General features: G+C 46.5%; 1 protein-coding gene across 4 annotated transcripts in view; it reads right to left on the bottom strand.

Moving 5' to 3' along the window:
* Positions 1–13,805, bottom strand: part of LOC131280966 (myosin heavy chain, non-muscle) — a 39,053-nt gene that overhangs the window by 3,641 nt on the left and 21,607 nt on the right. The window contains exons 4-9 of one of the 4 annotated variants that reach the window (XM_058310216.1): positions 9,638–9,763; positions 6,442–6,449; positions 5,140–5,163; positions 3,252–3,344; positions 427–3,166; positions 58–362 (exon numbers count right to left, since the gene is read on the bottom strand). In XM_058310216.1, the coding sequence (XP_058166199.1) occupies positions 58–362; positions 427–3,166; positions 3,252–3,344; positions 5,140–5,163; positions 6,442–6,449; positions 9,638–9,763 (3,296 nt within the window). Of the gene's footprint in view, positions 1–57; positions 363–426; positions 3,167–3,251; positions 3,345–4,399; positions 4,424–5,139; positions 5,164–6,441; positions 6,450–9,637; positions 9,764–13,805 lie in introns of all 4 variants that reach the window. The other 3 variants (XM_058310213.1, XM_058310214.1, XM_058310215.1) reach the window with 3 other exon arrangements.

Genomic DNA, 13,805 nt, shown 5'->3' with positions numbered 1-13,805 from the left:
ATTGTTTGCAAATAAGAACTAAATACTTTTCCTGCTCGAAATGGTCTTTCTTCCTACCTGTAGTTCAGCGATCTGCGTTTCGGCCTGTTTGCGGCGGCGGTCGTTCTCCTGGCGCGACTGATTGACGTTACGCAACTCGGTGGCAAGATCGGCATTTTCCGCCTCCAGCGTTTGCTTGCTCTTCTCGAGGCCGCCCTTGAGCTTCTTCAAATTCTCCAACTGCTCATTGATGGACGAGATCTCCTGAGCATGCTTGTGGCGCATGTCCATAAGAGTTGCCTCGTGATTCGAGGACTCATCTTCCAGCGTTTTCTTCAATGTCGCAACCTCCTGTTCACGCTTGGAGCGAAGTTCTTGTTGGGCTGTTAGAAACATCGGTTGGTTAACAGTTGACATTGAATGAAATGAGTAATAACGATAACTTACCGGCGGTCGTGTCCAAAGAATCAAGGAGCTCGTTTTTCAAAGCTTCCAGCTCTTCATTAAGGTCGCGCTTCTGCTTCTCGGCCTTCGAGCGGGCAAGTTTTTCTGCCTCCAAATCCTCCTGGATCTCTGCCAACTGTGACTCGAGCTCGCGCTGTGTCTTCTGCGCTGCGGCCTTCGCGGCCGACTCCTCGTCGATGCGCACAAGCGTCTGAGCCAGTTCCTCTTCGCGTTTGATCAGCTGCTGTTGCATCTCCTCTATCTGCACGCGCCGTTCATTGATCTGCTCCTTCAGGTCGGCTACCTCGGTTTCGATCTTGCGCTTCGAACGATCCGACTCCTGGCGCTGCTGGTGATCCTTTAGCAAGCGTTCCTCCAGCTCGGCAATCGTCGACTCGTGCTTCACCTTAAGCTTGGCCAGATGTTTCGCTTTCTCCTCCTCTTCGGCGAGCGTTTGCGATAGATCGTTTGCACGCTCTTCCAGCAGCTTCTTTTCCTTCACCAGCTTGTGGTTCTGGTCCTCGATCAACGCCACATCTTCCTCCATCTTCTTAAGCTTCGCATCCAGCTGAACCTTCTCGAGTTGGAGCTTTTGCCGGGCTGCCTCCTCCTCCTCCAACTGCTCCTCCAAGTCCTGTATGTTGATCTGCAATTTCTTCTTCTCACCCGTAAGTGCGTTTACGCGCTCCTCCTCTTCCTCGATGCGGGACTCCAGATCCTGCATCAACTCCTCTAGCTCCTGCTTGCGAGCGACCAGCCGGGCACGACCCTCTTCCGCCTCGGCGCACAACTCGATCTCGGCTTGCAGCTGTTCTGCGAGGTGCGTTTTTTCTTCCATCGCTTGCTGGAACTTCTTTTCATACTCCTGCGAGCTTTTGGAGAGATTGTCGAGCTTGTCGCGAATCTGGCGCAGCTCATCCTCCTTCTGCACCAACTTCTCCTCCTGCTTGGTTACTTCCAGCAGGGGCTTGACCTTGGTGTACAGACGCCACCACTGCCAGTTGCGCAGCTTTAGATAGGCCGCACAGTTGCGCTGGATGATACGAATCGCGTTGAGCTGCTGTAGGCGCTTCTGGTAGTTGCGACGGGCGAGGAAACCACGGCAGTACGCCTGGAAGTTCACGATCAGATCGGTGATCTTGTAGTCGCGTTCTTCTTCCAAGTGCGCCAGTACGCCCGCACGGAAGAAGATCTTCGACTGACCGATACGGTACAGGTTCGAGTCCAGCTCGAGCGATTTGATCATCTGTTCGCAAGCCCGTTTGCCATCCATGAAGCCCTTCGGGATGACGTTGGGCGTGAGCAGCTCGTAGCGTTGACGGAACTCCTGGAACGGGATGCGATTCGGGAAGCCCTGGCGGCAGATACGGATACCCTCCAGCACACCGTTGCAACGCAGCTGATCGAGCACGAGCGGCGCATCGATCTTGCCCGCGCGCTTTTCGTGGTTGGGGATGATACAGCGCACAAAGTTCGGATTGGTGTTGCGCAGTGTGTCCATCAGCTTGGCCAGCTGCTCCTTGTACAAATGGGAAACCGTACGGAACATGCCCTTACGCGTGCGAGCGCCAAACTGAGTGTCGGTGAGCGCCTGCTGCGCCATGCCAACAATCTCGGCGTCCTTCCAGATCTGCACGACGAACGGGTCCTGCGAGGCTTGCAGCAGCGACACGACATTTTCGTTCAGTGGGTCCATGTTCTTCATCAGCCACTTGGTAGCCGAATAGTCCACCTTACCGGCATAGTGCACAACAGCGAAGTCCGCCACACCGCGGAAGTCCGTCTTCATGAACTTCGGATGCATCGAGTGGGCCGCAGCCAGCTTTTCCACGAACGACTTGTCAGTCGCCTTCGGGAACCAGCACTCCTCATCCAGTAGAGCCATGATGCCGCCCGGTTTGTCAATCAGGTCAATGGTCGGCTGTAGATCGAGCCCAAAGTCGATGAACTTCCACTCGATTCCTTCGCGCTGATACTCCTCCTGCTCAAGAATGAACATGGTGTGATTGAACAGCTGCTGCAACTTCTCGTTGGTGTAGTTGATACAAAGCTGCTCGAACGAGTTCAGCTCGAAGATCTCAAAGCCGGCCATATCGAGGATGCCGATGAACGACGCACCCTGGCGTTTGGTGCGATCCAGCGAACGGTTAATACGGTTCACCAACCACTTGAACATCTTCTCATAGCACGCCTTTGCGATGGCCTCCACCGCGAACTCGACCTGCTCTTTCGTCTGAGCCTTGGTCACAAAGTCCCGGCCGACCTTGATACGCGGCGTTAGGAATGCCTTCGTCATGTCCGTTACACTCAGCCCCAGCAAATGCGCGATCTTCTGGGCGACCGTGTTGTCCGGTAGCGTAGCCTGATCGGAGCTGCGTTCCTGCTTGAATGTCATCGAGCCAAACAGCAGCACGGCACTCACAATGCGGAAGATCGAGTTGAAGTCATCCGCCGTCATGCCCATTATGTTCATGCTCTTAACCGTCGCTTGGAACTCGGCATAATCGTCAACGCCGGGTACCGGCAGCCCACCGTTCGACAGGAACGGGTACGTCTTCACATCGTCCAGGATAAAGCGCTGACGTTGTTCGGGCGACGCACCCGCCAACAGCTGGTAGAAAATGTGGAATGTACGCTCGTCCTTCGCCTGGCGAATGGCACGTGACTTCTCCAGCAGATACGTCTCGATGTTGGCGCCAGAGATGAAGCCCGAGGCGTCAAAGTTTATCCGAATGAATTTACCCTACAATGTGTGTGGAAATGACAGGGTTTCATTTGATACCTTGCGGATTACAACGGGATAACGACACAACTCAGATGATACTTACGAAGCGAGACGAGTTATCGTTTTTCACCGTCTTGGCGTTACCGAACGCTTCTAGAATGGGATTTGCTTGAAGCAGCTGTTGTTCTAGCTCACCCTGTGTGTTTGGTTGGCCATCAGCGTGAAATAAAGAAAAGATATACACATTAGCATTACGTTATCGAATTGCTGGAAATACGGGGAGGAGATTGATTAGGCTGTGCATGATCGGAGTTTGTGGATTAGAACATTTGCGGAACGTGCTTCCGCGCATTCTGTTCATACTGAACTCATTCGTACTAGTTACGAAACAATAACACCACTCAAATTACCATTGTCACTCATACCAACTCACCAAACTGCAACAGATAATGTTAATTATTGTAAAATGAATCCGCTTTTTTTTTTTAAATCATTGAAATTGATTTACAACGTATTGATCATACTCCCAATGAGATGGTTAGCAATGAGTTTTTTACTAGACCGTTTTACATGTTTAAAATCAGACCAAGGCGTTGACACTCATAAACCTTTCACTATATAAATCTCATGCAGCATTTGTGTATAGGGAAGTCCGTGAACGATGCCGATTTTAACTTTATCCATCTGTACTTTAAACCATTCAAATGTAAAATCTAATTTACTAAACTAATTTACTTTGAAAAACAAGCAAAAATGAAAACAAGATCCAACACCGCAGAGCAAGTTGACCGACGCATATCGGAGATACAATGTTGAAATAACAACCAAGATGATCTTTAAGTCTTCCTTTCAATACGATCATTTACGTTAATATCTTGAAATACAATAGGTGCCACACCTAACACTCAAAGTAACATTGCAAAGTTTCAAAAAGAACTTCAAAAGTTGAGTAAAAGGTTCAATAATGTTATATCTGTTAACGATAATCGTCAACAGATGAAAGATTATGGGAAAACTCACTATATTTACCAACTTCAATAGAATACGTAAATGAAAAAAGAAATCAAATTAACTAAGAAGGAAAAAAGATAAAGCTAAAATAACTATGGATAATCAAAATTAAAAATTAAGACTCAAATAGAAGAAGCAAGTGCGCGTGAAACAACAGTGCGTTTGTAGTGAATGTGCAATCAGTGCAATTACGAGCAATCGTACACAACAAAGTCAACGGAAATATAAACTATACTTTACCGATAAACTCGTATGATGGCCACCCTGTGTGTTTTGATTTTAGCCCCCATGATGTAGCACACATTGAGTTGGATATGGATGAAAAGGTGAAGATATTTGTGTTTTGCAATTTGTTTTTGTTTGTTTCATGTTCATCCGGGTTTTTTTATGTTTTCGTTTCGTTTCGTGACATGTTAATAAACGGGAGCCATATTAATTGACACGTTTTAAATCAAAAGAAATTTGTTCAAACGATCCAAAAGATAAGCGTACGTGATATTGCATTGGCATGTTATTTTAGGTTTGGTTGAGCAGAGTCAGAAGCAACGAGCAAATTTTATTATCGTACGCAATTTTAAATTTTGGACATAATTGGATCATAAGCATAAGCGTTTGGTTTTCGGACCGATCCGAGCATTAGAACAGACACACGCAAAGCATTTGATGGTTTGCATTATTGGTGGTTTTGTGAAGGTGGGCGGCGGTGGATGATGATATTGATTGATAGTCATATGTTTGAGTTGTGTATGTTTTTTTTTTTGTTTGGTTCGTACGATGGTAGACGCAGCAGTAAATTGAGAAAAAAGAGAGAGAAAACACAACTGTAACACATTTTGTTTGTAGATAAAAAAAATTTCGTAGGCTATTAAAAATGAACTGCGCTTCTAAGAGAACGCACACAAAGTCGTTAAAAATTGCCAAACTTAAAAACAAATACGGATTACAAACACAAAAAAGAATAACCAAAACGGAATACTTACGATGATAAGTGCTGGTGTTGGGGCCTATTGTGTGCAGAACATCGGCATAAACAATGCATGTTTTCCATCATCGAGCACGGGTGCGAGACAATTTTTAGCGATATTTCATTATGCATACACGCCAGGCGATTCGAACATAAAAAGTACAGTGATGATGTTGTGTTTTCGTATGAGTAAATGATTTTCGTATACACGTTGAAATTGGTAAATAACACAAATATAGCACAGTAGAATATTAATTGTTCGTTGGTCACGTGGACGGGTTTCGTTGACATAAAAAGAAAAGGAATAAACGATAAAATGAGAAATAAAAAAGAAAACAAAATAGCTAAAAAACTAAGAAATGATATTCCGGTAGGGTGTATTTTGATTGCAGAGAAATAGCGTAGCGAACGATGTAACATATGTGCGTACTATCTAACTGTAGAGAAATATATTTTAATGCATATTCAAAATCATTCAACCATATAATCAGTCTATCTCTTCATTGTAATGCTTGGTACAATAGTGGACGCGGTCAGCAAAGATCCTAAAATGTGTCCTCCAGTGGTTACGACACACCACAGTCGATCTTTTAGGATAACGCCACATCAGCAAATACGGGGAATGCAAAAAGATCATAATCACCGGTTTCGACGGTGGAAGGGTGCAAAACAACCATCAGCCAGCAACCGAGAGCTCATTGGATCGTAAATATAGTCAATAATATTTAGTAAAAATCCATAGCTAACCATTTTTGGGGCTACCTTTGATTGCACCAACCGGTGCTGCCTGTTGCTGGCTGGCAAGGATACCTACATAAAGCGAACACTTATGTTTGCTTGATTCCGCAACTGAATTGAGGTTTAAGACTTTCTTAATTTTGAACAACGGCATTCGTCGCACTTTACTTCCCTGCCACGGTACCAACTCATGGGCGGTGTGTGGGGAAGCTCCAAAACTTCCTTGCCACTCTGCTCCACTGTGTCCCAACCCCTTTGCTTTCTTCACCTTCGGCACCGTCTCGAAACGGCAAGCGTGTGACCGGTTTTGTTTATATAATTCACGCCATATCGGGCGTCAATAGAATGGATTACTACACACCGCACACCGTTGGAGATCTCTCGTTTTCACTTTAGCGCAGGGATAGCCCCAACATCCCCCCCAATGAGACGAGGTGGAAAAGGTGGCAGCGGCACCAGAGCCTTTTATAGAATCGTGTAAAAAGTTGCTCCTTGCGGTAGGGGGTATAGATGGAGGGCGAGACAAGGCTCTTTTTGCGGTTTTATCCACCCTCCCCTCGCGAATTTGCCCCTGGCGTACGGGGTGTGCTGTGAAAGCAACGCCTCTGTTTTTCTTCTGCAACTCTGCAACGAAAAGTTTAGCATAGTTTTTTCGACGAAAGACCTGCTGCTGTCGTCATGCATTCGACCTGTCACCGTTCTTTGGCGACGACAGCATATTTGAAGGCTTCCACCAATCGTCGTTTCAGTTGTTTGTTATACATTGTGCCCTGCTGTTAATCTTCCTCCTCTCTGCTTCACATCTCTACTCACCACCCAGCTCATAGGGGGAAGGTCACGTTTAAAACCAGCTAATTGATTTTTAAAACCCAAGCCCTGCAGCAGGGGGATTGCTGGCCACAGTTTCAGTGTTTTTTAAACACGTTGATCTTTATGCTTCATCAATGTCGAACCCTGCTTTGTCGAAAAATTGCAACACTCTGGGCTGAGCGAACTCCAAACATGGTAGAACTCTGGCTCTGAAAAGGTAAGTTGTTTCTCTCTTCCCCGTTTCGGCTTCATCAGCTAGTATTAATGAAATTCTTATTATTGATTGGTCGTATGACTCGGACCCCGCTTTGATAAACATGTTAATGCCACCGGGTTGTGCTGCAATTGGACGATGTTTATCACATTCCCATCTTTGCCGAGCACGCCAGCCAACGCAGAAACAAGAAGGAGAAAAGGGGAAAAAATGGCCACCACTAACCTCGACCGTACCGACCGTTGTCGTCAATTATATTTCATATATATTGCGCCCCGTTCCCAATTCGTACGCGAACTTTATGGACAGCGTCATCATCGAAAGACAGCTTCAGCAAGGGCCGCTACACAACAGCATCATGATGATCGAAAAAGGCAGGGTGTCTTGGTTTGGTGCCGCGTTCAGCCACAGCGTAACCTCTCTCAGTTAAGACGGCGTTTTTGGGGCGTGCGACAATCACGTACAGAGAGATTGGTGGACAGTGTCATTTGGCTATTACGTCCAAATATGGGCTTTTCGAGCGCAATGCAGGGCGCACGGAGCGCCATATGAAGCCGGCCGCGAGTGTCGCTGCACATGAAATTCGTCTTGCTCAGAGACACGAAACCACTACCTACTACTCACAGGGAAGATGTAGAAGAAACCGTGGCCTACTACCTGCCGGATCTCTAGTGAAACACCGAGTGAATTTATGGTTCACCTCAAATGGTGCTTTTCATTTCCATTTCTTTCGACGTTTATATTTGCGCTTAAAGAATCGAATTGCGTTTCGATGTCAATTTTTGGATACAACACCGCATGAAAGTGAGACCATTTTTGGGACCAAATCCATCTCAGGGTGTTTCTCCAGCTTCCCAAAAAAGGACAAAAACCGTTCAAATGGGCATCTGGTGGAAAAGGTAAACTTCGCACTCAATTAAGCCCAGATTGCAATTCCTAAGTCACTAAATGTAATAGAATGACATATTACAAATCCTTGACACGAAATCATGCATAATATGAACTGATAAATGTTGCCCACTTCAAATCGGTGACCAATTAGTTTGTTTACGTCGATATTATTGCTACAGAACCCACACCCCAAGATGTTTGGGCTCGTAAAGGGAGGTATTACGTTTCCACAGCTGCCAGGAAAAAGGGCACACGACACGATATTCTTTTTCAAAGCATCGCGGACTACAGTACAGGAGGGCAAGGCGAAACCTCACCATCAACCAAAAGCAAACCCCAGCAGCAAGTAGCTCATTCATTTCAATTAACAGCCAGCACATCTCCCCCCTTCTTAGCAAGAAAGCCATCTAAAAGGTTGGTTTACATTTCCAAGATCATGGCCCCGGGAGACGCCTAGGCGCACGGAACCTAAAAACTCGCTCTGGGAAAGCCAACCACAACGCGGTATATGAAATTGATCGATTTACAGCGATGTAGAGCAGGAGGAGGGAAAAAAGTACAAGGCACACGGCATACACACGTTGATCGCCGATCGCGTGTTCGGTTCGCATTTTGCATCGCCCAGACTCGTGCGTTTGATTGATCTTTTTCGCACTTGTCGCACGAGAACAAGATCAACTCACTGGGTAGCAGTTTCTTTTCCTCATACCCCAGCTGTCCTCATACTCTTTTCTACGCCCAGCAAGCAAAAAGCAACGGCGGTTTTAATGTCCTCCTAAACACACGCAATGAGCGAAAACAGCAACTCGTTCGGTTCCATTAGGCGATAATTAATAATTAATTTACTTCCTCCTCCGTGCCGCCGTGCCGGGTGGCGAAAGGCTTGCGACGAAGATTTATGCATTTACATGAGAAAAATGTGCTGCCGTGGAATTTGTCTAGTACTTAGTCGAGCGGCAAAAATGTGCGTCCCCCCCGTTTACGCTGACTTGAGAGGGCTGAGTGGGCTGAGCACATTGCTGTGTGAATTTGAAGTAAAAAACGACAGCATGAAAAACCGTGGAGGCGAAAACTGTCCACTGTAAACGAAGGTGTTCATCTGTTTAAAAGCAGAATTACAAACCGCCTTACAATAGTTGTCTAAAATTTGCCTCCAGTGAGAAAGGAATGTCTCCAGCACAGTAAAGAAATAAGTTTAAGTACCTTTCGGAAATGGATTTATACCCAACCAACGAAGGACGATCAGCGAACGATATGCAAAAATAAGCAAACTACCATTTTGGGATGCAAAACCGCGAGGCTTTTGTTGCGGTTACGACCGGAAAATCGCGACGGATGATGACATACATTTGCGGTCAATTCACTGCAGACTTTTCCCTTAAATGGACATCAAATGTATGCAACGGGGTGCACACCTTTCACGGGTTCACTCCCCCCGGCCGAGCAGCAGCGTGCCGCGTCGAGAAAAGGTGCAGCCAAAATCGCATGCATGCCATGCCGGCATTCATCCATCCATCCATTGATTCATCCGCGGCGACGGCGGCCTGTTGGATGGTTCGATGGTTTATGGCCCTCCAATTTATAGGTCACTCTGTGTCAGCGCTCGGTTGACGGCGCCAACGACGAGCGTAAACTTGTGTTGCTTCGCTCCGAACCCAAATGCCGCACGGGAAGCGGCATCGACGCACTATTAACAGCGATCGCTGTAACGCCATTACCGCCATATGGTCGTAAGTTAACTGAAAAGCTTGCGCATGTAACAGCAGCCTGAGCGAGAAACCTCGCGACACATCGTTCCAGAATCGCTACCACTAGGAGGAGGCTCGCTATACGTCGACGCTATAAGCCCGTAATGGTAAACGTACCGCTACGGATCCTTTCGGTTTCGATGCCGCCACGTAGGCTAAATACTGGATAACTTTCTTTGTGTTCTCGGTTTTACCAGCACCCGACTCGCCGGTACACAGGATGGACTGGTCCTCACGATCTATAATGAAAAAGGGGAGAAAACAAAAGATTAGAGCCGTAACAACTTGAGCAAAAAAAGAGGATCCCCGTCAAGTATAGAACAAACGAACATAATGGCATCAGATGGAGGTAGTGTTTACACTTTTCCAGGGTAACGTGTCTTGTCTTTATCATAGTAGGCTGTGAACGATGTAATGTCTAGAAATGCACACGCTTGACATGTTTGTCTACGACATTCCAGAGTATTTAGCTCAGAACGCTCGCCGCCATGCTCGGTGTACGTTTGCGACAGTTTTCTCCTGTTGGTATGGCCAAGCTCGCGGTGGATAGTGACCAATATTTACCCCGATGACCGTCGTCAAGACCGCACACGGCTCGCGGCTCATCTTATCATACGTTTTATTCATTCACGCCGGAACGACCCTCAGCCCCGCGACCTTGTGTCTCTGGTTGTGGCTTGTTGTTGTATGTGCCGATCAAGATAAATCTTAAAAGACAACCAAACCATTGCCCACACATTGCGCGCGTGAGTCAACTCGCGCGACTTAATCTACATCGCGAAACACATTGAAAATCGTACTAATCTAATTAGACCGATCGCGAAATGTTGCCCCGTTGCCACATTTGGCTCTGCCGGGACGTATCTGAGCGACCGCATCCGTGCTGAATCAAAACGGTCGGTTGATGGTGTGTCCAACAATAACCACTTCCATCATCGACGGCGCAGGAATCATCGGAGCAAACGCACGCAGTTCTGCTTTGCCACGGTTTGGTTCGCTCGCTTGACCACCTTTCCTGTTGGTGGTTCCATTTTTTGTGTGTGTTCCTCTAACCCAAACTATAAAACTTGCTGACGTCTCAGTTTGGTAGGATGACTGAAAAAAGGGCCATCGGGGAACAGAAAGACATGCCTTGGAGAGTAAAAAAAAACCCCGAACGGCACAAAATTGTCCACAAGAAACATATGTTACGCAAAGCACAACATCTCCAAGTTTTTAATGTGTACAAACAGCTACTGCGGGGGACTGATGTCAAGGCACGGGGCCCGGCGGTGGTGCTGGGCATGTTGGTGAATTTTATGTTCCACCGGACGATTAGGTCTCGCACCCCGATGGCGACGACGACGACGACGACGGCGTTGAGTTGACGATTCCTTAAATGGTCATCTTCACACACAAACCAGCGAACTTTGCTTTTACTTTATTTTTGTGTGCCTGCGCTACCCGCGACCTCATTAAGTCATCCATCGGGTGAAGAAAAAGTTAACTCGTTCCCCGCTTTAGTTTTTGCTCCCTCCGTGCTTCTCGCCAGATGGTGTGTTCCGGTGCAGGATATGAGGTCGGTTCAAAGGAAAAAAAACACACACAGCTTGCATGTAGAAAAGCAAAGGCAGCAAGCGAACGTAAACGTTTGAATGCCACGGAAATGCTATGCAAATGCGCAACATCCTTCTAAGGAAAATTCACACACCTACTGCACACCAAAGCGGTCAAACCAAGCCAGGTTTCTTACCCGCCACATGAAGTACACCCGGAGAGATCAACCGCATCAACTAATTGTATCGTACTGGAAGATTAATTACACACATACAAGATCGAAGGACCTCCAACTAGCGGTAGCTCACATATTCGACACACCGTTTTGTCCTTATTTGGTCAGTTGAAGGCAGAGTATTGATTTGATCTTACATGATCATTCGCTAATCAACTTACTTCAAACGCATTTGGTAATATTTAATCCAACATCACCTGAATCCTCAGACAAGGATTAACACTGGTTCGGATGTTTTACTGTGCATGACGCATGTGTTTTTAATTAATATTAATTCACACTGCACTGCCTGTGATGAGTTTGCAATTCAATCGGTCGCGCCTGAAGTCAATGGCATTTGATCGCTAATTAAAATCGCCATGGATATCTGTAAAAATTCATTTGCAAAAACTATACCAAGCAAAAAAAAAAAATTGTATGTAAATATGAACTACAAATAACAGATGCAAAAACATGTTTCTGATATCTGGGAAATAAAGATATTGAAAGTTCGTCACATTACAAAAGACGATCGTCCAGAACCGTGCTTCCATTTCTTGAGAATCGGAATTAATTGATCAACTTACAATTAGACCTTTCGATGCATCCGTAGCCCAAAGGAAACAGAGCAAACGAGCTTAGTAAATTTCACTCTCTCAGGGTGGTCGGTCCCCGTCCAATCCACCAACATTAAGCTGTCCGATTCCATCGACGATCGCGTTGCGAAAGATGCAGATGTACGTCATTGCACTCGATCGTTCGGCTGTGTGCGCGTACCCACGAAGCTACTGGGGGAAAATTTGCAATTATAGATCACGTACAAATTGTGTCCTCAACGACACACCCGCCCGGAAACGGACCAACCCGTCCTGTGCCCCGGACGAACACCGCAACCGGATCGTTAGGGAAAATGGCGTGAAAATGCAACGCCACGACTGGGACGTGCCACTCCGGTGGAGTAGAAGCAAAACACGTCCCTTATTCGTTCCTCCGCTTCCCCTGCGATGAAATGATATACTTAGTGTAAATATAGGGTGGAATGCCTCCGCGATGAATCAGACAAGATCTCAAGGAGCTTACGGAAAAAGGTAAGCGCAGGCACGAGGCAAAAGGTAACGTCGTTTCGTGACACGTCAGACATTTCGTTTGCGGGCCAAACACAGCAGGATAGGTCAGGCGCAATGTGACACATTACCCGAAGATAGTGGAGACCATTCCAAGCGAAATATGGCATATGGTTCCTCGCAACACTTGCTGCTTCCACTCTTTGCCAAACACCAAAACACGCAAAAGTTATCACGACCAAAAGACAAGGAGAATGGAGTCAGAAATCACTCACCCTCTCTCCCTATAGCCAACATGTTTCCACCGATATGGACATATGGAAAGGAGGTTTGTGTGTCCGGTTGATTTTTGACTAAAAAAGGTGACCAGGTATCCACGAGGAGCCTTGCCTTGCGATGGAAATGGCATTTTATCGCTACCGGATATTGAAGATCCGCTTGTTGTTGATTTCAGCAAATATTACATAAGGTGGCTTTCGTGTGGATGCGAACAACAACAAAAATAGGCCAAGGAGGAAATGATGGGGCATTGTAGTGGGTCGAAACTTTTACGACACACAAAAAGAATCAGGCTAAGAAGACCGAACGGTTGTTCGCTCAATCGATAATCGAGATGACCTTCATCGGCAACGTTATCACAAAAACCGTAATTTTAGAAATTGCACTACGAAATTGAATCCGAACGGGACTCTGATGATGTAATTAGCCGTGTAGAGTGGATGAGATCAATGTCGTTCGGTGATCTCGGCACCCTCACGGTATGCCGGCCGGTTGGCGACAACGAATGGAATGATATGCGCAAGTGAAACGAATTAATTATAGCTTCAGATCTCTCTACTCTCTGCACAGCCACCATCATGGAGAAGGCCATCACATTTACGCCCCATAATTCCACCGCCGAAGCGCGTCGTTACGTCCCCGCGAGTGAGTGATTGGACACTCCAAAAGAGAGCTGTCGATGACGATGATCCTGCGTGTACATCGAATCGGTAGATTGGTGGTCGATCGCTAAATGGAACCTGATGATGATGGCGAAATGGTCAATCACTACCAGCAGCGACAAGTTTAGCCCAAGATGGAAGTAATTAGACTGCACAGCGCTTCACCATCATTACACGCCTGTGACGCAAGGTTTGACCATCTATAATAAGGCATTGGGTGCTGGGCGCCTTTGCCTTTGCGACTACATATCTGTGTACATGTCCTTAGGAGTTTGAAGTACTAACATCTTTTACAAATAAAACAGCTGTTTGTAAACGTTTGACATCTTTCCTTTCGACTAACTCGCGTCGTGCAATTAGTTCGCATCCTTTCTTTAAATTAAGTGCTGCTCTCTTTCATTGGGTTTATCGAACCGATTCGCCATGCGTACCATAACTTACAACGACTTAATTAGCGACAAACGCCTCCTTCCCGCTTACGCTAACAACCTCCCGGGATAGTTATAAACAATTGCCGCTAATCGAC

Source organism: Anopheles ziemanni, chromosome 2 (genome assembly GCF_943734765.1).
Source record: "Anopheles ziemanni chromosome 2, idAnoZiCoDA_A2_x.2, whole genome shotgun sequence".
Taxonomy (NCBI): domain Eukaryota; kingdom Metazoa; phylum Arthropoda; class Insecta; order Diptera; family Culicidae; genus Anopheles; species Anopheles ziemanni.
This window is presented reverse-complemented; position numbering and strand designations above follow the sequence as displayed.